Source organism: Doryrhamphus excisus, linkage group LG15 (genome assembly GCF_037039965.1).
Source record: "Doryrhamphus excisus strain RoL-2023G ecotype Guam linkage group LG15, RoL_Dexc_Guam_v1.1, whole genome shotgun sequence".
Classification (NCBI taxonomy): domain Eukaryota; kingdom Metazoa; phylum Chordata; class Actinopteri; order Syngnathiformes; family Syngnathidae; genus Doryrhamphus; species Doryrhamphus excisus.
The window spans coordinates 17,547,376-17,567,285 of NC_136371.1; the positions used below are offsets into that span (position 1 = coordinate 17,547,376).

A 19,910-nucleotide genomic window follows, 5' to 3' on the forward strand; every position below is an offset into this window, starting at 1 on the left:
TTGTGAAGAATTCAGAGCAATGTTTCCTCTGCGCAAGTGCGGATGGTCCAAACGTATCGATACCGATACTGTCTACCTGAAACAGCAAATATTCTTGCAGGACAGAAACTATTTTCTTTAACAACCTCATTTGTGAGCAATTTAATCATACATAAACACAACAATGTAGGACAGTGCAACAATATAAAAAATATTAATAACATAAAATTAGCACAACATAAAGGAAATAGTTTTTTTGTCCTGCGTCCGATGACTTAAACTTTATTTTTTAAATATAATAATATCAATGTAACAATACAAACAGCACCAATTTATGAAAATAAGCACGAAGAGAGATGAAAACACCAACAGGTCAAAGACATCGATACTAGGATCGATTTCCCACTGCTATACCGCGATGTCGCCAACAGATGGCAGCAAAGTCGTACAATCGTCATATAATTAGCGCACTTGAGTACATACACTTGTCATTTTGGGTGCTACCCAAAAGGCTAAAATGGTGCACAGCGATGGACGCTAATAGTGTAGTGTCCATATTGTACTGCAATATACGGAACACTTACTACGACATACTGTAGCAAGTAAGTAAGTACAACCCTGCGTTAAACAGCAAAGTCGCCACAGCCTGTGGGACAGAAGGCTGCGCTGCGGAGGATGTCCAGGCAGTTGACGAGGATGAGCGTGCCGGTCAAGTGCTTCCACCGCTTAGTGATGGGGTTCCTCATTTTATCCAGGCCTACATGGAGCTCCTGGATGATGTCACGGTAGCTGTCCCCGATGTGTGCGGCCCACGTCAACAGGAAGTCATAAGCCGGTTTCCACATGGACTGATGAAATCCAGGTCATGGTAAAACAAGAGCTTTGAGGAATAGTTTACAAATACGTCGGGCATGAATGAAAACGGAACGGTTCTCACCTCGTTGTCTAAGACGCCGTTTTTGTCCCGGTGCGGCGCCTCGTAGGCCTCCATCTGCTGCCTAGATACACGGGCCAGTTTCTCAGCAAGTTCCCTCCAGCGGGACGCCACCTCCACTGCGGTGGTTAGCAGCACAAAGTCCAGAACCAATCTGGCAACCAGACCTTGGCAGTCCATCTTGAGCAAAGCCTAGTGGGATGGAAGGAGGTGGACAGGGATAAGGAATATGAATTTGACATCACATACATTAAGGCAGGGGTCTCAAACTCAATTTACTTGGGGGCCACTGGAGCTAGGGTCTGGGCCAGACTGGGCCGCATCAGGTTTTCCAAAAAAAACAACAAAAAACGCATTTATTAAAAACAGAAAAATGAATAAACTTTGCTTTGGTTTCGATTTTCTACAATAAAAGCTCTGATAAAACATTCCACTGTTCTCAAATATCTTACTTTTTATTTTTCTACACAAAATAAGATGAAAAATAAATAAACAAATCAAGAATAAAGAAAATCAATCAATCAGTAATAAATAAATAAATATAATAATAATAATAAAACGGCAAATAATAAAAACTTAAGAAACCACATATAGTTAGTGGGTAGACAAATTGTTTTTTTCTGATTAAAAAGAACAAAGCATTATTAGAGCCCTGTAGACATGACAAAACACGACTATAGTCACATTTATATTTTTTATTTACAACATATTGCGCAACTGCAGGGTCTGGAGAAACATGCTAACTCGCAAACTAGACATCTAGCGACCTAAATGGTAGCCTTCAAGTTATTTCCTTTAAACTTAAATAGCCAAAAACTTACCACTTCCACACGGATAGGGAGGATAACTATTAACAGTTATTTAACCTTTAACATGAACATTAATCAAACGTAATAATTTTTTCTGGGTACATGATACCATACGGCATCCATATCAAACTAACATTAAACTTTCATATCAAGGCGGGGGCCTCAAACTAGTGTCGCAGGCCGCGTGTTTGAGACCCCTGCATTTAGGTGTTCATTGTCAATCATGGAGCCTATCCCAGCTGACATTGAGGGAGAGGCGAAGGCCCTTCATCCGCCGATTCAGGTTGCATCCTGGCTTTGGTCTAAATATAGACACAAACACACACGCATGCACACTAGCTTCAACCTGCGGCATGACAATGATGGCTTTCCATGCGAAGGGGCGGAGCTATTTAGGACGGACGTGTCATTTCAACAAGAGATTTGACATGAGATATCAAGCGGATCCAAAAGACGTTGACCCTTTGTAAGGTCATGTTACTTACGTATACACTAAACTACAACAAGCTCTAAGCCGTGCATTGAAGACCACTGACTGAAAGCTAGGTTGGCCAGGTACACGCAGCTAATTCGCTTGTTGTTAGGTGCAAGCTAAGCAAAAATTAATCATCAGTCGATGAGTTATTCCCAGCATTGGTGATATCCCAATTCCCTCAGCCAGGTCGCCCATCCTTTTCTCTTGATGCCTTACAACAGGGATGTCTAATGTGAGGCCCTGGGGCCCATTTGTGGCAGCGACTGTTTTTATACCGGACCACTGCATATTCTAAAAATATAATTGAACAGCAAAATTGAACAAAATAACCTAATTTTAGTAGCATAAAGTTGAAATATTAAATTAAAAAGACAACTTTTTTTAAAGTCGTAATGTTTATAAAGTAACAAAAGAATAAAGTTAGAATTTTTCGAAAATAACGTTGCGGAAAACATAATATTATGAGAATAGGATCAATTTATTGTGATAAAGTCATAATTACAAAGTTGAAATAATTGGAAACTTCAACTTATTAAGAGAAAAAAAGTAAAAAAAATCAATTATAATTTTTGGCAAATTAGTTTGGGGATTATTATTAAGTTTATAATATTCCGGGAATACACTCATAATACTAAAGTAAGAAAATGATTTAAGAAGAATATTTTGAAATAAAAAACAACATAAAAAATGAGGAAAAACACAATCAATAATTTTTTCCCCTAGCAGTTTTTTTCTGGAAATATTCATAATGTGCATATTTTCATTTTCACTATGTGGCCCTGGTGGAAAACATCTGACCAGCCCTGCCCCCGTACCTTCAGGGCGAAAACTGTTTGACAGTATCCCACACCCAACTTTAACTTAACCACGGAAAATTCTGGATGTGCCATCTCGTTTTCCGATTCTGCATCCGATGCTGATTCCGTATGTTACAAACTTGAGGTGTTTCAATGCACCTTTCTATAATTAAAAACACACTCATGAGTTGTAACCCAATCCCAGGCTTGGAGAGATCTGCTGGGGCGGTGTTCGATGCCCCCCAGCCCCGCGGCTCACATTACACACGGGAACACCTGTTGTACGGCAGCAACACAAAACACTGCTGTCAGTTTTGTATCTTCCTGTGACTTTGTGAGCGGTGGGAGCGGGTGGAGAGGAAGTGGAACGCTCGGGTGTAAGATGATAAACGAAATGGAGCGATGAAGCTGACCATGACCTGCCCAAACGGGGGAGCCTCCGCGCTCTTTGTCTGCGTCTGGTATCAGTTATCACTCGCCGGTTTTTATCACTTTGCCGCTTTGTTGCAGCCAAAGCTTCTAACAAGTTGCGTAATTATAATCCGACTGTTTCCTCACTCTTGAAACGCAAAAAGGAATGAATGAACGTCTTGTTTAATAGGCACGGATTTTGTTCTGGCAATGTTTAAGACAGGGTAGCTGCACCCGTGTGTTGCCAGAGAAACACAAATCTCACAGCAACAGTGAGAGCGAGGGTATAAATTACAGTTCATCTGAGGAAATGTGCTGCTTAGGCAGCAACATCCAAATGATCGATGCTTGCTAATAATGCTGAGTTCATTGCAAACCAGAAAAGTCCTCTAACAGATTATTAATAAGAATAAAATACTTTCTACCAAGATAAGGTGAAGACTGAACATACTAGAACACAAAAGGCTCCAATACGCTACACTCGATTGTTCCTCCTCCCCCAAAATCCTCAGGTTTCCTCAGTTCACGTCCCCCAAAATTAACTGTGATTGGCCATCATTTCCAGTTTTCCAAAACGAGTACCAAAAGTACCAAAAACAAAAGAAAGAATGGAGCAAATTGAGGAGTATTTCAGCAATGATACATTAAAAAGTGACTGACAGGATCCAGACGCTACCACAGTTTTTTTTGTCTAAACCATGCATCTAATGCAACACTTTAAACTTTAAATTATTGTTATTTATTTTAAATTATTTGTACAAATTACTGTTTACACTGTACATTGTTCATATTTGATGTCTATCTATTTATTATTTATTATTTATTATTTATTATTTATTATTTATTATTTATTATTTATTATTTATTATTTATTATTTATTATTTATTATTTATTATTTATTATTTATTATTTATTATTTATTTATGCATCTAATGCGACACTTTAAACTTTAAATTATTGTTATTTATTTTAAATTATTTGTACAAATTACTGTTTACACTGTACATTGTTCATATTTGATGTCTATCTATTTATTATTTATTATTTATTATTTATTATTTATTATTTATTATTTATTATTTATTATTTATTATTTATTATTTATTATTTATTATTTATTATTTATTATTTATTATTTATTATTTATGTATTATGTATTATTTATGTATTATTTATGTATTATTTATGTATTATTTATTATTTATGTTTTATTTATTATTTATGTTTTATTTATTATTTATTTATGCATCTAATGCGACACTTTAAACTTTAAATTATTGTTATTTATTTTAAATTATTTGTACAAATTACTGTTTACACTGTACATTGTTCATATTTGATGTCTATCTATTTATTTATTATTTATTATTTATTATTTATTATTTATTATTTATTATTTATTATTTATTATTTATTATTTATTATTTATTATTTATTATTTATTATTTATTATTTATTATTTATTATTTATTATTACACGGGAGCCAGGCAACAACATTTCGTTAGGCAATTTCACTGCTGTGTTATTGTGCAATGACAATAAAGAAAGTCTATGTCTACAGGGCCTTCAGGATCAGGAGTGCTGGCCCATGTCACATATACACTGTAAGCAAATTGCCTGGGTATTTTTTAGACTTTCGATTCGCCTGTCAGGGCCAGCACGGCGATCCACAGTGACATCAGTATCAGTGTCTGCAGCTAATACATTTCCCCAGTGAAGTCCCCACTGAAGGCCCTGGTACCAAATGTCCAGGCCACCACTGGTTACCCCTAAAGGGGCTTTTCCACTTTTTTTCAGTTTCAGTTTCAGATAATGAGGTTTGCACATTTGTAAGTGAGCCCTGAAAAAAGTTCCACAATACCTTGCCAATCAGAGGGATGCCCCCGAATGCTCGGATTCAGAATGCATTCTATCACTGGCGATTTGTGATGTCACAGATTGATGGGCTTTTTTTTTACATTCACTCCTGTACCTTTTATCAACTGCTATAAAGTTGAGTTCAGCAGCGATCAGCACAACACCAGACATCCTCCTGAGCACTCGGAGGTCGGGAGTGCGACCAACCACAGCGGCGTAAGCCTGCCTGGAACCGGGTCATGGGTGGACTAAATTAAAACAGACCGTTTTCGCGGTAAAGACGAAATCCAAAGTAATGGAACGATTCTGGTTATCGTGTGTAGCTAATATACTGTATAGGAGTCCCCTTTAAAAGCTAGAGTTGACATTGTTTTTAGCTAGCTAACTTCTTTGACATGGTTGCTAGCCTTGGTGGTTGCTAGCCATATACGTATACAATACAAAGATGCAAGCGATGTCCACTACTCACCATCATGAGCTCCCTCTGAAACGACTTCCTCTCCTTGTTCTCAACGTTGGTACATTCTTCTTTGAGTTTCTCTAGAACGCAGGCCACCTTCTCCGGTTCGTTGTCCAGCTCCGTCCGGCAGAAGTAATTGAGAGGTAAGTTCCCGTAGCCGAGCGCGTCGGCGAACGCCTTCCAGTTGACCACATTCTCCATAAGAACTGTTCTCACCGTAGCGTAGATGTACGTAAGAAATTTGCAAGGTTTGAGGATTTGCTCCAACAAAGTCGTCGTGGTCAGGTCTGGTCCACACCAATAAATGGGCTTGACCTTTCCCAGAATCAAAACGTTCTTCGCGTGTACTAGCCCCATCTTGCCTTGATAGTACCCGATGTACCACTCTTTGGTACGCAGCTGCCCTCTTAGCTTAATCTTCTCTTCACTGAGCAGCGCAATCATGTCGCCTTTCTTGTACTCCAGCAAGTAGTTGGTTTTGTGCTGGCGAATTACCGTCTTAATTAACTTACCGAATTTTAGGCTGGTAATGCAGCGATCCTGAAATTTGGGGTACTTGGAGGTGACGGCCAGCGGCGACAAGATGATTTTGTCCACCTCGCTCTTTTTCAAGAACCTCCTCTGCCCTGTCATTGTACCTTCAGACTTGGGAAGTGGTTGCGGAGTTTGGATACAGAACTGCGTGAGGATGCGATCCAACGTGTCCTTAATTTGGACCCTCAGAGTGAAATCTGAGATGCTGTTCGGGTCGTGCGATGACATTACGTAGACTAACCGACTGACCTTGCCTACTTTAAGATGGAATCCCTGGATCATCCCACCGCCTTCACTCACTTTAACGTGATACTTAGATACATTAGGGTACAACCCCACCTTGAGGTCCTGGGGGAACCGCAGTACAAACTGATGCTTTCCCCATAACTGAAGAGTGACCGGAGGGGTGGAGCAAGCATCGCTCACTAGTAAAGTCTTGGGGGCGCAGTCGTGCCCAAACGCTGCCACAACCGTCTTAAACGAAGGATGGATGTGCTTGGGTCCATAAACGCCGAGTGTGACGTTCCTCTGCACATGGTCCCACGTGATGGTGCTGTGACTGATGTACAGCGACTGAACCACGACCGCGACATACATACACGGCTCCAGACAGCTCAGCCGCACCTGGACCAGGTCCTTATAAATGTAGCAATCGGAAATGGGTGTGTAAGGCCCGTTTTCCGAGTCGCTCCGAACACACAGCACCTCAGCGCAGTTGGTACTCTGCGTCTTCAGTGTCACCGACACTTTCATTTCCAAGGCGACAAAAGACTTTGTGTCCATGTTGCTGAGCTTGATCTCCACCACTGGGCTGACAGTGAAACAACGGTCGCTATTGAGCTCCCGTGGAGGATCCAATAAGGCTTTCATGGAAATCTTCTGATGGTCCCCCTGGCTGACGTGACCTTCTGGAACGTGCATGGTGATGTGGGTATCTGGGAGCTGAACCACACCTCCGCTGCTGTCCAAGCTACACACAATGCTCGTCTCGATCGGCTGAGTCTGACCCCACCCGGGACTCTGGCCTAAGGATTCCAAGTCATAGCAAGACCTGGTTAATTTTCGGTGGTTGAGCCACGCAGTCCTAAAGTCCTCTCGGCTCTGAAACTGCTCTGGTAAAGGTGCTTTTAGGCCCATGAAGTTTGTATTTGATTGCTGGTGTAAAACAGAGAGTTGAGAAAGACTCCGGGAACGCTTACTCCTGAAAAAGTCTTGTTTGGGAAAACCACTGAACTTGATGTTATTGGTGTCCAAGTTGATGCCGTCAAAAAAAATACGATCAGATGAGTTTCTTACACTTGCTTCTTTGGAATTCTGATCCCAGGGATTAACAGAAAATGGATGGTTGTTGTCGGAATGGGAGGGTTTCCATTCTTCTAACCCCTCAAGTTCCTTCAGAACCTCCTCCTCCCCGAGTCTGTCAATCATTCCGCTGTCGCTCAGCGAAGAATTTCTGCAGTTGAGTAGTTGTACATAAGCGGCAGGGATGTAGCCCATCTCCGTGTTATTGTGAGCGTACCACCACTCGCCACCTGACGTGTCCAGCACAAAGAGGCGATCACCTTTGGAAAATGTCAACGTGGTCAAGCTGCTGGAGCAATAATCCCTGATGGCAACGACTTCCCTTGTGCTCTCGTAGGAGGCGGCCATGTCCAGTCTTAAGGCACTGGGGGAAGGCACTGAAAGAAAACGGGATTTTACATCATAAAGACAAAAGTCTTCAGACAAACTTCTTTATTAGTTAAATCAAGAACGGTTAAGCTAGACCGTTTTAGCCTAGATTTTCATCTGAGTATTGATTATGTTCATTTTGCTGCTAATCAAAAGTCAATTAAAATCATGCATCAACCAGATGGTACGATACTGATATTGCAGGCCTGAGTATCACTCCATATCGATACCGAATCGTACATAGTTTTATGACTTATTTTGCAGCGTTGAATGGTAGAACAGGCTTCATTAAGCGATATTCCTTAAGCAGAGAACGATAGTCGGCAACAGTATGTATGAGACAAAACCGAAAAACCAAAAAACCATGTATCGTTGACTTCTAGCATTGTCATCTGGGAGAACCTCAGACATGGCGGTGCTTTCCTGGGGAGATATTCAGGTCATGTCAAATTGGTAGGATATATCAGGGGAGACACTGGACACGTTGGGAAGACTATGTCTCTCAAGGAGCTGCTTACTACTTTTCTGTTATAAGCTAAAGTTTCAAAGAGCGTTGGTTGTTGGACGGAGTTGTGGTCTTGCGAAAATCCTGCCATTTTTCATGATGGTCGCATTAAACTTCCCTGGTTCTGTGCCACCGCGGGAAAATTGTGCAGGACAATTTTTGCACTCATAAACACTCACTGCTCAGAACCGTTAGAAGCGTTAGTGGTGTGTAACAACTAAATCTCGTAATCTCAAGTGTTGGGAAATAATATACTATCCTGATGAATTGATAGTTGCTTGCATTAATCATGCGCTATTTCATATTTTCATCAAAGGATGCCACACATTTGCAGATCTACAAGCTTAAAACTCACGTTTTTTTTCATTTCCAAAACCCTTCAACCCACAGGCTGCCTACGGGCACGCCCACTCTGCTGTAATTAGTCACACTCCCAAGCGCTCCGGGGTACTTCCGGACTACTGCCGAACCCCAATTTCTAATTTTGAGTTGTGGAAATGTGGTTGTTACATGTTTTTTTGCCGGATTACCCGTGTTTAAAGACACTTGGGTAGACGCACCGATTGTGGTGAAAAAGGCTATAAGCAACTCCAGACATCGGTGAACTTGTAATTTGCATTTGTGTAGATAAGACTCTCCCTGTATCCGATATTGGATCGGGACAACAAGTACTCTGAGCCAACATCAACCAAGCAATGAAATACCGATCGAGTACTTATCTAGAACACTCAAAAAACTTGTAGTCTTTCCAGAAATGTGGGAACACTTTCTTCCGTTGCCACTATCTTTAAACTCAAGGAGTTCAGGGAGCTTGGAGTCCTGATGTTTTTGTCCTTCGGCGTGAAAAAAAAAATCAGAAATGTTCTTTGAAGTTTTGATTTATGTCAACTCAATTATTTGAGGGTAACTGAGCTGATTGTTTGCACCAACCGGATTTGAACCGAACACAACAGCCTGTCATCCTGACCTGTGACATCAGTGGGGATGGTCGTCACCCCCTCGCCTCGCTCCACGAGCGTCCCCTCTGACTTGCAGCGAGGAAGGACGTGATTGCTGCTTGTCACTTGGACGATTCGATGGGCAGCCATGGTCAATCCAGATTGGGTCCTCTTGTTATTGGCTGGTTTTCATCTGTAAATGAATGAAATTGTGTTCTGCTCTTTGCAGTAATGAACATGAATTAATGCAATAATGTCATTATGTTAGCATTACTGTCTAATAATGTTAACTTGAGGTTAAGGTGAGAAGAGAGCACCGAATCCCTCTGTGGCAACCCAAAAGTAATTGTGGCGAGCCATAAACTGCAATAAATTAAAACAGACCTTTTGGAAATCCTAGGAAATACAGCTGGAATAGGTGCAGATTCTGGAAGTTCCTGAAAGGTCGTTGTGTGGGTTATCGTGTGTAGCTGCACAACCCAATGCAAAGAGAAAAATTAGCATAATTGCTCCACTATTAAACGATAAAAGAGCTTCATGCTAAGTGCTGCCTTCCCTTCCTTCGCTTTGCAACATCAACTCGTTCCTGTCAGGCTGGAAGGGTTCAGCAGTGACAAGAACATCTAAGAGACGCAAGTTTAATTAGTTTCTAATCTCTGGGTAGATGTCGCTGTAATAACTATTTCCAGCAGCCGTCTTGGAATGTTGCTGGACAAAGACTTCCAGGCCTTGTAGAAACTCGGATATATTTGAAAAGACGAGGATGAAGGGGAACCAGGATGTGGAGTAAGACTTGGAAAAAAATGTGTGTGTTCTGATGCATTGAAGTGAATGGGTTCTGCGTGATAACGTGTGCGTGTGTGTGCATGTGTGTGTGTGTTAATAGGGCTTTTCAGATTATCAGGTGACCTTACCAGCAGGGCTAAAACTCCACCTGTAGCTGGCATGGGTCAATGCATGCTAATTGAACACATTATGAATATTAATCAAGGCACAGATTAGAAAAGTAATAACTCAAAGCTGAGTACCATTAGAATCTTCAAACTGTCATATTACATTTAGCTTTTTATTCATGAATTTCGTTTTGACTTAATGAGCGCATAATTAAAGAATGCCTGGGGTCACTTTGATACATTTTGAGCATTAAAGATGCGAAAAGTTTTTTCAACAATGATTTGTGTTATTAATAAGTTATTTACATTTTTTATTTTTTTTTAATTCTACAAAAACGAGCTGCGGTGCATAGAAATGACAGAATTAGTAGATAGAACATATTTTGAGCCCAATTAGTTACTATGCCAAATAGCTAAAACAACATGAATGAACATAATGTCGACTGACCACTTATGGTTCGAACCTCGTCCACTTTGACGACAACCGGTGATCCACAAGTCGTCTGCTTCTTGGCGGTGACTCAAACCTTCCTCGGGCGGACAAAAACATCCAAAATAAAATATGTTTCTGAATGAAACACAAGCTGACTTCCGGTACCAGAAGTTCGGGAGCCAGACAAGCCAATGTGACCAACGGGCTGCTACTGCCGGGGGCGTCTCGAGGCTGCAGTGACGTCACAGCAAAGAGGCGGAAACGGGCAGGTTTATTTACATCAGGGATGTTTAAATTTAAGAGATTGGCACATTTTCGAATTACTCTATAGTGTAAGAAACGGAAGTGTATACAAAACACATTTGTAACACATTTTCACCTTTTCAGTTGTCGTGTTTATCATCTATATAGCAAGTGAAGATATGAAAAATGTTCCTGAGCTACATAAAGTCTTATTATTACCTGACAAGTGAATTATCTCGATGCTTTTATTGTAATGCTTGCATCTTTGTGATTGAGAACCGTCACTCTCTGACACTTTCGCTGGTTTTGATCAGGGGCGTCACTAGGTTCTGAGGACAGCGGGGGGGCTTAGCCCCCCGGAGATGCACAGGATATGAACGAATGTAGTAGACATTGAAAAAAAAATCCAAAAAAATCAAACTATCCCAAAAACAAATAAGGAACTTATAAGGATTATTACTAGTAGTAGTAGTAGGCTAGTATTTGCCCTATTATATGAAATTTGTCAGAGATTTTTTTTGTACAAAAAAACATTTTGCCCCCTAAAATAGGCTTAATGGCGCCACTGGTTTTGATAACAAAAAAAATATTTTGTAGAATTATCATCACACATGAGTTAAGAGGTACTTATTGGATGACAAAAAGGGTCTGGGGGTACACAAGACAAAAAAGGTTGGGCGTGTAGACAGATGTGTAGAGGGCAGGAAGTGATGTTGGAGGTTCAAAATATGGCTGCAACAGTAGCCAGTGTTATTATTATTATGTTATTATTATTATTATTATTATTATACCTGCTGTGAGATTATTTTAACCTGCAATAAATGCTGTATGTGGTTCACTGAACAATTACTGACACCTAGTGGCCAATGTGTGATACTACATTCACAATTAGAACGCTTCCCCTTGGTATAAAGTGATGACCTACTGCATTATTAGTGCTATTCAACCTTTTCTTGTTACATTATTCCTTTTTTGAAATTCTGAATTGTTGTTTGTTTAGTAAAAAAAGAAAAACTCATTAATGACTAAACCCCGAACCCTTTGTAAAATAGAGGAATAAAGCAACTTTTTTTAGTGTAACTGAGCAAATCCTGAAATTCCTGTTTCAAAGTCGACACCTCCTGAGATATTTGGCACAAAAGCCGCGTTGTGCAAAGACACGAATGTTTTCTGTTATCAAATTCTTTGGGGCCCAGACGGGATTGGACAGCTCCTTTCAGCTGGCCTGAATGAACGCTTCAGGATGTGAAAAGAGGCGCGCTATCAGCACAGCGTCGTTTTGCATCACAATCGCGCCTGTCAATCGCGTCCGTTATGGGAACCCCGGGATTATCGTACTGAGTCCTCCACAAGTCCTCTTAAACACCTGGAACGTAGTCGGCTTTTGTTTGGCTTCACTGCTTCTATTTCACGTTTGGTATGCGTTTCGGCCCAAATGTGCAGGTGCAGACTTTGTTAATGGGTTTTGCCCTCAAAGCCAGACCGGCTTGAAAGACAGCCGATTCCATTGAAAGCTTGATTATCATTATCATAATAACATCTCTTCTTCTGGTTCCCGTCCTTGCCACTTTGCGCTTCCCTCTATCATGTTTTTTCATTAATGAGTCATCGTCATAATTACAGTCGTCCATCGCTAGATCATGTTTAGAACAATACTCATCAGTAAATGATCACTGTTTCATGATATGTGGCCAATTATTAGTAAATAGGCTTATTTAAGCAAATTGGACTTGAATTAAAACCTGAAACCTGAATAATGAGAATAATGTGAATAAATAGGAATAAAGTCATAATATTACAAAGAAAATGTACACAGAAAGAGCAAAGTTGATACTAATAACAGGCTTTTTTACCTTTATCACAAAGCTGAGATGTAGTTTTTGCTTGAAATGTATATCACTTATTAATATATCTTTATAAAATATCAAATTGGCCTTTGCATCCTTTCATTTGGGTTGGATACACGCCACCTGAACGTTCATATACTGCAGTACCATGGAATACATATCAAAGAGGCCTGCAAGGCCATGCACGTTTGGAAAATATGGGAATTTTACCGTTCAACTGTTTTAACGTCATTGAGGACTTGAGCGTAATCAGTAATCCGGCCAATCGGCTGAGGGCTTGTGGCTCCATCACTGTGACCTGACGCCAGCTTAGCGTTCCCCCCCATATGGCGTTGGTGTGTATTTGTTTCTTCGGTCCTGTCTGCTTGTCTGGTTGTTATTGTCAGCGGTTTTAGCCTGAAAGGTACAGAAAAAGGAAGTTGACAGTTCAATAGAGGTGATCAGCAAAGGAAGATGAAGAGAAGATGAAGCCACGACACACGTGATGTTGTTTTTCTCGATAAATCATTCGGTTCTCAACCTTCCAACCTGGAAGGAGGAAGTGGATATGTAGGCCATCAGATGGGAGTGTGTGTAGATTAGAAACTCTGATCCAGGAGCTTCTAATCCGATCGGGGGGTGAGAGTAGAGGCTGCTGGGGATTACGGGATTCAGGATGGCGGTATGCGACATGAGACGGTTGGCACATCCTCCATAGGTAGTAGCAGACTGTTCGATACAGTTGAACTGTATTTATCTTTTATTTCAACCATTCCAAAGTTTTGAGAGCATTGATGAAGCTGGCAGCTTATATGGGCATGCCCCGGTACAAGCTGTAGGCCTACCAAAAGCTCCTAACCACTTTTCAATTATCAACTCCTGTACTGACAAATTTAGAGAGTGGGGTTCGGCAGTACCCTGCAAGTCCTCGAGAATTTGGGAGTGTTACCAATCACAGCGGAGTGGGCGTGCCTGGAGGCGGGCTATGGGTGAAATAAATTCAAACAGACCGTTTTGGAAAGCCAAGGACTTACAACTGGAAGAATTGCAGATTCTGGAAGATCTAGAAAGCTTTTTGTGCTGGTCATTGTGTGTAGCTGCTCTATAGGAGTCCATACAAAGGGCTGAAAATGAACACCCTGCACGGGTGTCCTAACTTTTCCCAGTTAAAGATAGAGTACTTTGATATTTTGCGATATGCTAAGAAGTTATATATATATATCATACCATAAATAATACAAGCCATCTATTTAACGTATTAATAAACTAAATTATTAGCTAAAAAAATAATAATTTCATAATAAATTTTAGTAATTTATTTGTTTTATAGTTTAAACCCTGAAATATTTTGAGGTAGCGGTGTGATTTACAATATAACCAAGCTAATAGACAACAACAGAAAAACAGTTAACAACTTCATATGAAATATGTGATGAAACAATAAAAACAATGAAAACTTCATTCACTATTTCCATATGGCTGACAATGCAACTATACTGCCCTCTGCAGCCCACATACGAGATTGCAGCTGAAATTCAACAATACTCCCAAATGGGAAACTAAAATGAAACACGTATTGTTATATTAATAATTATTTAATAAAAGTATTATACACGACCTATTTGCATTATAAAACACCTAAATCAAAAATATTCCCATACTGTATCCAAGCAAAACAAAATTCAGTTCTTTAAAAGCCCGACGTGTCACAATAGAAGCTACAAATCAACAATGCGCGTGCGCAGACCTGTCGCCATTTTGGAAATATATTCCATTTCCGGGTTAGCCGTCGGAGAGAAAAAAAAACAATTATACACAATTCCAAAACGTGGAAAATTATTATAAACGTATTGAATGTGAATGTTTGAGACATGAGGTGACACAGAGACAGTTTTATTCATGTCACGTCAATGATCTTTGAAGCTTTTCAGGCTGGCTCAGCTTTGCTAGCCGCTTGTAAACAAAGAAACCCGGAAGTGATCAACACATCGTTAAGCAGAGTGCGAGAGTAAAGTGGGGAGTGTGTGAAAATGTCCAAAAGTACGAAATGCTGAAAGGGTTCTTGAATCAGCGACTAGCTGCAAATAAATATTTGTCGTGTGAGAAAGAAGGATAGCAGAGCATGAGGACGAAGTGTCAGGAACAAAGTAGGAGAACTACCGGATGCTGTTTCCAAGAAACCTCAAATGGTGTTACACGGACAAGGTTAGTTCCATTCTGACTCCCACTTTTCTATTTCTTCATTAACGGCACTTTAATATTTTCTTTATGCACTTCCCACCGTTGATAACAAAAGGTCATTATTTCTGTTGTGTATTTTCACACAGTATTTGTGTGTTTATTGTTGTATTATTACATTGCGGATATTGACATATGTATATATTGTTCAATTTTTCACGTTTTATCGGTTCGATTACAAAATTGGCGGCTCCCCTGCAGTTTTTTTTTTTGTTACGATTGGGACCGATCCGATCCAGTATGAGTATCGGGTCCCTATCCGATCCAGTATGAGTATCGGGCAAACACGCACAAGGATAACAGTACCAATAAGAGAACCACGACACTGCTCCTCAGAGACACATTCTAGTTCAGGACAATTCTTCATGTGACGGAGCAAAGCTGAACATTTCTAAAGTATGTCTTTGTCTTCCTGTGTCCTGCAGACATTAGTGAAGAACATCTGGAACTCCAGGATGGAACCGCAGCCCCCGTACATTAAAGAGGAAGAGCCACAGCTGCCCTACATTAAAGAGGAACAAGAGGACACCCAGCCCCTCTACATTAAAGAAGAACAGGAGGCTCACAGCATCAGTCAGGATGGCGAGCATCTCCAAGGACTGAAAGAGTTCCCAATGATTGGTGTCCATGTGAAGAGTGAATACGATGAATTTCAAAGTGAGAAGAAGCGAGAAGTGGAGCCTCCGAGCAGCAGCTCAACTCAACACATAACAGAAGCCGATGGAGACCACGGCGGAGGATCACCAGCACACGACCTCTTAGCTCCGCTATCAGATAGCGACGACATCACTTCGCAGTCTGACACCGATGATGAAGACTATGAAGCTGACGTGACCTCTCATGCGGACAACACACTCTGGAAATGCTCTCAGTGTGACAAAACATTTGTTCACAAGATGAATCTGAAAATACACATGAGGCGTCACACAGGAGAGAAACCTTTCATCTGCTCAGTTTGCGGTAAAGGATTCTCTCAGCAGTGCAATTTGAAAGTACACGCAAGAATCCACACCGGAGAGAAACCTTTTCCTTGCACGGTTTGCGGTAAAAGATTCAATCAAAAAGGCGATTTAAAAACGCACACAAGAATACACACCGGAGAAAACCCCTTTTCCTGCTCGGTTTGTGGTAAAGGGTTCATTAAGAAGGCGAACTTGAAAGTACACACGAGAATACACACTGGAGAGAAACCTTTTTCCTGCTCGGTATGCACTAAGAGTTTCTCTCAGAAGATTGCTTTGACTGTACACACCAGAACACACACTCGAGAGAATACGTGTGGTCGGAGCGACACATGTACTACAAGCGTGACTGAACACAAAAGAATCCACAGTGGGGTGAAAACTGAAAACTTTTTTTAAAGTACTCATGCAACTTCGAAGAACACATCATGGGAACTATGGATGAGCAAAAATTCATTTTCTACCGCTTATCCTCACGAGGGTCGCGGGGGTGCTGGAGCCTATCCCAGCTGTCTTCCGGCGTGAGATTGGGTGGCCAGCCAATCACAGGGCACATATAGACAAACAACCATTCACACTCACATTCATACCTATGGACAATTTGGAGTGGCTAATTAACCTAGCATGTTTTTGGAATGTGGGAGGAAACCCACGCATGCACGGGGAGAACATGCAAACTCCACACAGAGATAGCCGAGGGTGCAATTGAACTAGAGTCTCCTGCACGCTAACCACTCGACCACCGTGCAGCATGGTATTACTCATTAAAAAAAAAAAGAAGTGCAAATAACATTCTAATGTGACAAATTGATATTGTGATGAAATGTTTGACCCATAATAAAACAAACAGACAGGTTTGTATCAGGCAGGAATCCGGTGTAAAAAAATTAAATCAGTAAGCTATAATTATAACATAATATAATATAAGTATAGCATGCTAGCCAGTCTAAAAATAGACCTAGGAGGTATTCTACCAAAGTGGCTCCCCCAAGCCAGGCTTTGTGCTCAAGATGCAGCTCAACAACGGTACTGCAACAGTGGTTTGTTCCTTCTTACTTTGTCAAGTCCGGTTCTCGGCTTTGTGACCAGTACGCATTCACATAAAAGGTGGCGTTTGATGTCACGTTGTTCTACTTCCATGCCAAATTGAAGCCATCCCAGTCGATAAGATGACCAGTAGTTATTGTAGAGCTTTATGAGGAGTTCCAAAAAGCAACTCTCTGTTTTAATTTTTAATGATGTCTTTTTTTGTTTTTTTTTTTACTGTCCGGATAACATGATGAGCAGCCGTTTGGTTCGTTTAGCCCAGGGGTGGGCAAACTTTTTGACTTGCGGGCCGCATTGATATGACAAAATTTACGGGGGGGGGGGGGGCAGACTATATATTTTACACGTAACAGTGCACCTGGTATTATTGTATCTGTAAAATTGTCATGCAATCTGCTATTATTATTTATTATTTTATAATTATATTTAAATATTTTAAAAATAATAAAATATTATAATAATTGCAATAAAATTTAAATAATAATTATTATATTATTATTATGTAAAATATGCAAATATAACAATAATATTATATATAATTAATATAATAATTAACATTAATATAATAATTATAATAATCATAGTAGTTCTAATAATAATTATAATAATCTAATAATAATAATTATTATTATTATTATTATGTGCTTGTGTCCCTTTTTTCAGGAGCACTTTGTAAACAACAGACCATGTCAAAAAACGAAATTGATAAAACCATCAAAATGTTGGCTCAGGCCATGATGCCAGGTTGTATGTTGAGTTTAAATGAAATACTTTGGAAAGATTGGGCGGGCCGTATTCAAACACTTGGCGGGCCGGATGTGGCCCCCGGGCCGTAGTTTGCCCACCCCTGGTTTAGCCTAAGAGGGCTCCCTTTGCAGAACAAACAAGTCCGGCTTTCCAAGTGTCTCTGTCTTTTGTCAATAAAGTCTTTATTTCTCTTATTAACACTACAAATATTTCTACAAAACAAAGCACACTTATCAAATAAAATGTAACGTTGGCTGAATGACGAAGAGGAAGGATGACACGGAACATTAGCACTAACAGCACAATAACCATCACTTCCTCAAATTAATCTTCTACTTGACCTCTTCAAGGATTAAGTGGAGAAGAAACTGGAAAGCGGAGAAGCGCCCCCTAGGCTGCAATCTCTCTCTCTGGCTCTGGCCACGTTCCAACACATATAGTATAGTATTTTACTATATAGTATATAGTCAAAGCATTCCTGTAAGCAGAGGAATCTGGATTCTGTTAGGACCCGAGGCAAAATTCACAGCACTCATTCCACTCGAATGATGTCACTACCTTTAGAAGTTGAACGTTTTTGTCAGGGGCTCCCAACTGGAACCCCAAACAACAAAACATCTGTCAATTACTAATATTATATTGTGGTGATCCACAATATTGTTGTAATGTTATGTCATTCATCAGGAATTCCGGTTCCCGTGTCGTACGAGAGCTGTCACTGTTAGCCGTTTGAAGTTCCACATACCTCGACTTTTATCTCGACTCAAATCACATCCACACATTTGGTGACCCTTGACGCGAGGAAAATGTCAACTAACATCGGTGAAAACAACGAGGCCCTGTAATGGTAATTGTAATGGTTTTATTTCATTTGAACATGCATCAAATTACAATTGAATGCATCCCATAATCAGTTCCCAGTTCCACATGTCCGAAAGGAGTAGGAAGAAGCAAAGCTTATTAAATCCTACCCCTCCATCTGGTACTTTTATAATCACTAACTGTTACATTTGTTCACTTCCTGCTTTCCTAATATAGTTTAAGTTATTTTTTTCTATAATTTTTTTTTGTCACCTACCAAAGTACTCGGTGATATGAGCATCCAATGCCATAATGGGTACCATAGTAAGTGTCAATATAGTGATATATATAGCACATCATGACTGGTTCAAGACTCTTCATCCTTGTATTTAGCAAATTTATTTTATTTATTAATTCATTCATTTATTTTATTTAATTTAAAAAAAAATTTTTTTAGTTCTTAAAATTTTTTTAATTTTTTCATTTTTTGTCCCGTACCAAAGTACTCGGTGATATGAGCATCCAATGCCATAATGGGTACCATAGTAAGTGTCAATATAGTGATATATATAGCACATCATGACTGGTTCAAGACTCTTCATCCTTGTATTTAGCAAATTTATTTTATTTATTAATTCATTAATTTATTTTATTAATTCAAAAAAAATTTTTTTAGTTCTTAAAATTTTTTAATTTTTTTTATTTTTTGTCCCGTACCAAAGTACTCGGTGATATGAGCATCCAATGCCATAATGGGTACCATAGTAAGTGTCAATATAGTGATATATATAGCACATCATGACTGGTTCAAGACTCTTCATCCTTGTATTTAGCAAATTTATTTTATTTATTAATTCATTAATTTATTTTATTAATTCAAAAAAAATTTTTTTTAGTTCTTAAAATTTTTTTTAATTTTTAATTTTTTGTCCCGTACCAAAGTACTCTGTGATAGGAGCATCCAATGCCATAATGGGTACCATAGTAAGTGTCAATATAGTGATATATATAGCACATCATGACTGGTTCAAGACTCTTCATCCTTGTATTTAGCAAATTTATTTTATTTATCAATCAATCACCAAGTGCTCCTAAGTACTTCTGGACTACTGCCGAAACCCACTTTCTAATTTGGACAATAAATGAATATGGCGGGGGCGGCACGGCGGTCGAGTGGTTAGCGCGCAGACCTCACAGCTAGTAGCTCTGAGGGTTCAATTCCACCCTCAAAAAACTAGGTTAATTGGTGACTCCAAATTGTCCATAGGTATGAATGTGATTGTGAATGGTTGTTTGACTATATGTGCACTGGGATTGGCTGGCCACCAGTCCAGAGTGGACCCTGCCT

General features: G+C 39.8%; 2 protein-coding genes across 4 annotated transcripts; one reads left to right on the plus strand and one right to left on the minus strand.

The window, feature by feature from the left end:
- Positions 1–184: 184 nt before the first annotated feature.
- Positions 185–13,182, minus strand: LOC131104532 (SH3 domain-binding protein 4-A). 3 transcript variants are annotated; one of them, XM_078796472.1, is made up of 6 exons: positions 12,999–13,182; positions 10,714–10,929; positions 9,402–9,565; positions 5,734–7,937; positions 917–1,105; positions 187–827 (listed from the first exon to the last, which is right to left on the minus strand). In XM_078796472.1, exons 3-6 carry the CDS (start codon positions 9,520–9,522, stop codon positions 603–605), a joined length of 2,739 nt encoding a protein of 912 aa, XP_078652598.1. In that variant the 5' UTR covers positions 9,523–9,565; positions 10,714–10,929; positions 12,999–13,182; the 3' UTR covers positions 187–602. The 3 variants fall into 3 exon arrangements, with proteins under 3 accessions (XP_078652599.1, XP_078652598.1, XP_078652597.1); XM_078796473.1 differs by lacking the exons at positions 10,714–10,929; positions 12,999–13,182 and adding an exon at positions 9,757–10,625 and having other exon boundaries at positions 185–827; XM_078796471.1 differs by lacking the exon at positions 12,999–13,182 and having other exon boundaries at positions 10,714–11,085.
- A 1,588-nt stretch (positions 13,183–14,770) lies between these two features.
- LOC131104539 (uncharacterized) lies at positions 14,771–17,889 on the plus strand. The gene is made up of 2 exons (XM_058051843.2): positions 14,771–14,972; positions 15,431–17,889. The coding sequence occupies exons 1-2, from the start codon at positions 14,931–14,933 to the stop codon at positions 16,364–16,366; spliced, it is 978 nt and encodes a 325-aa protein (XP_057907826.2). The 5' UTR covers positions 14,771–14,930; the 3' UTR covers positions 16,367–17,889.
- The last annotated feature ends 2,021 nt before the right edge of the window (positions 17,890–19,910 follow it).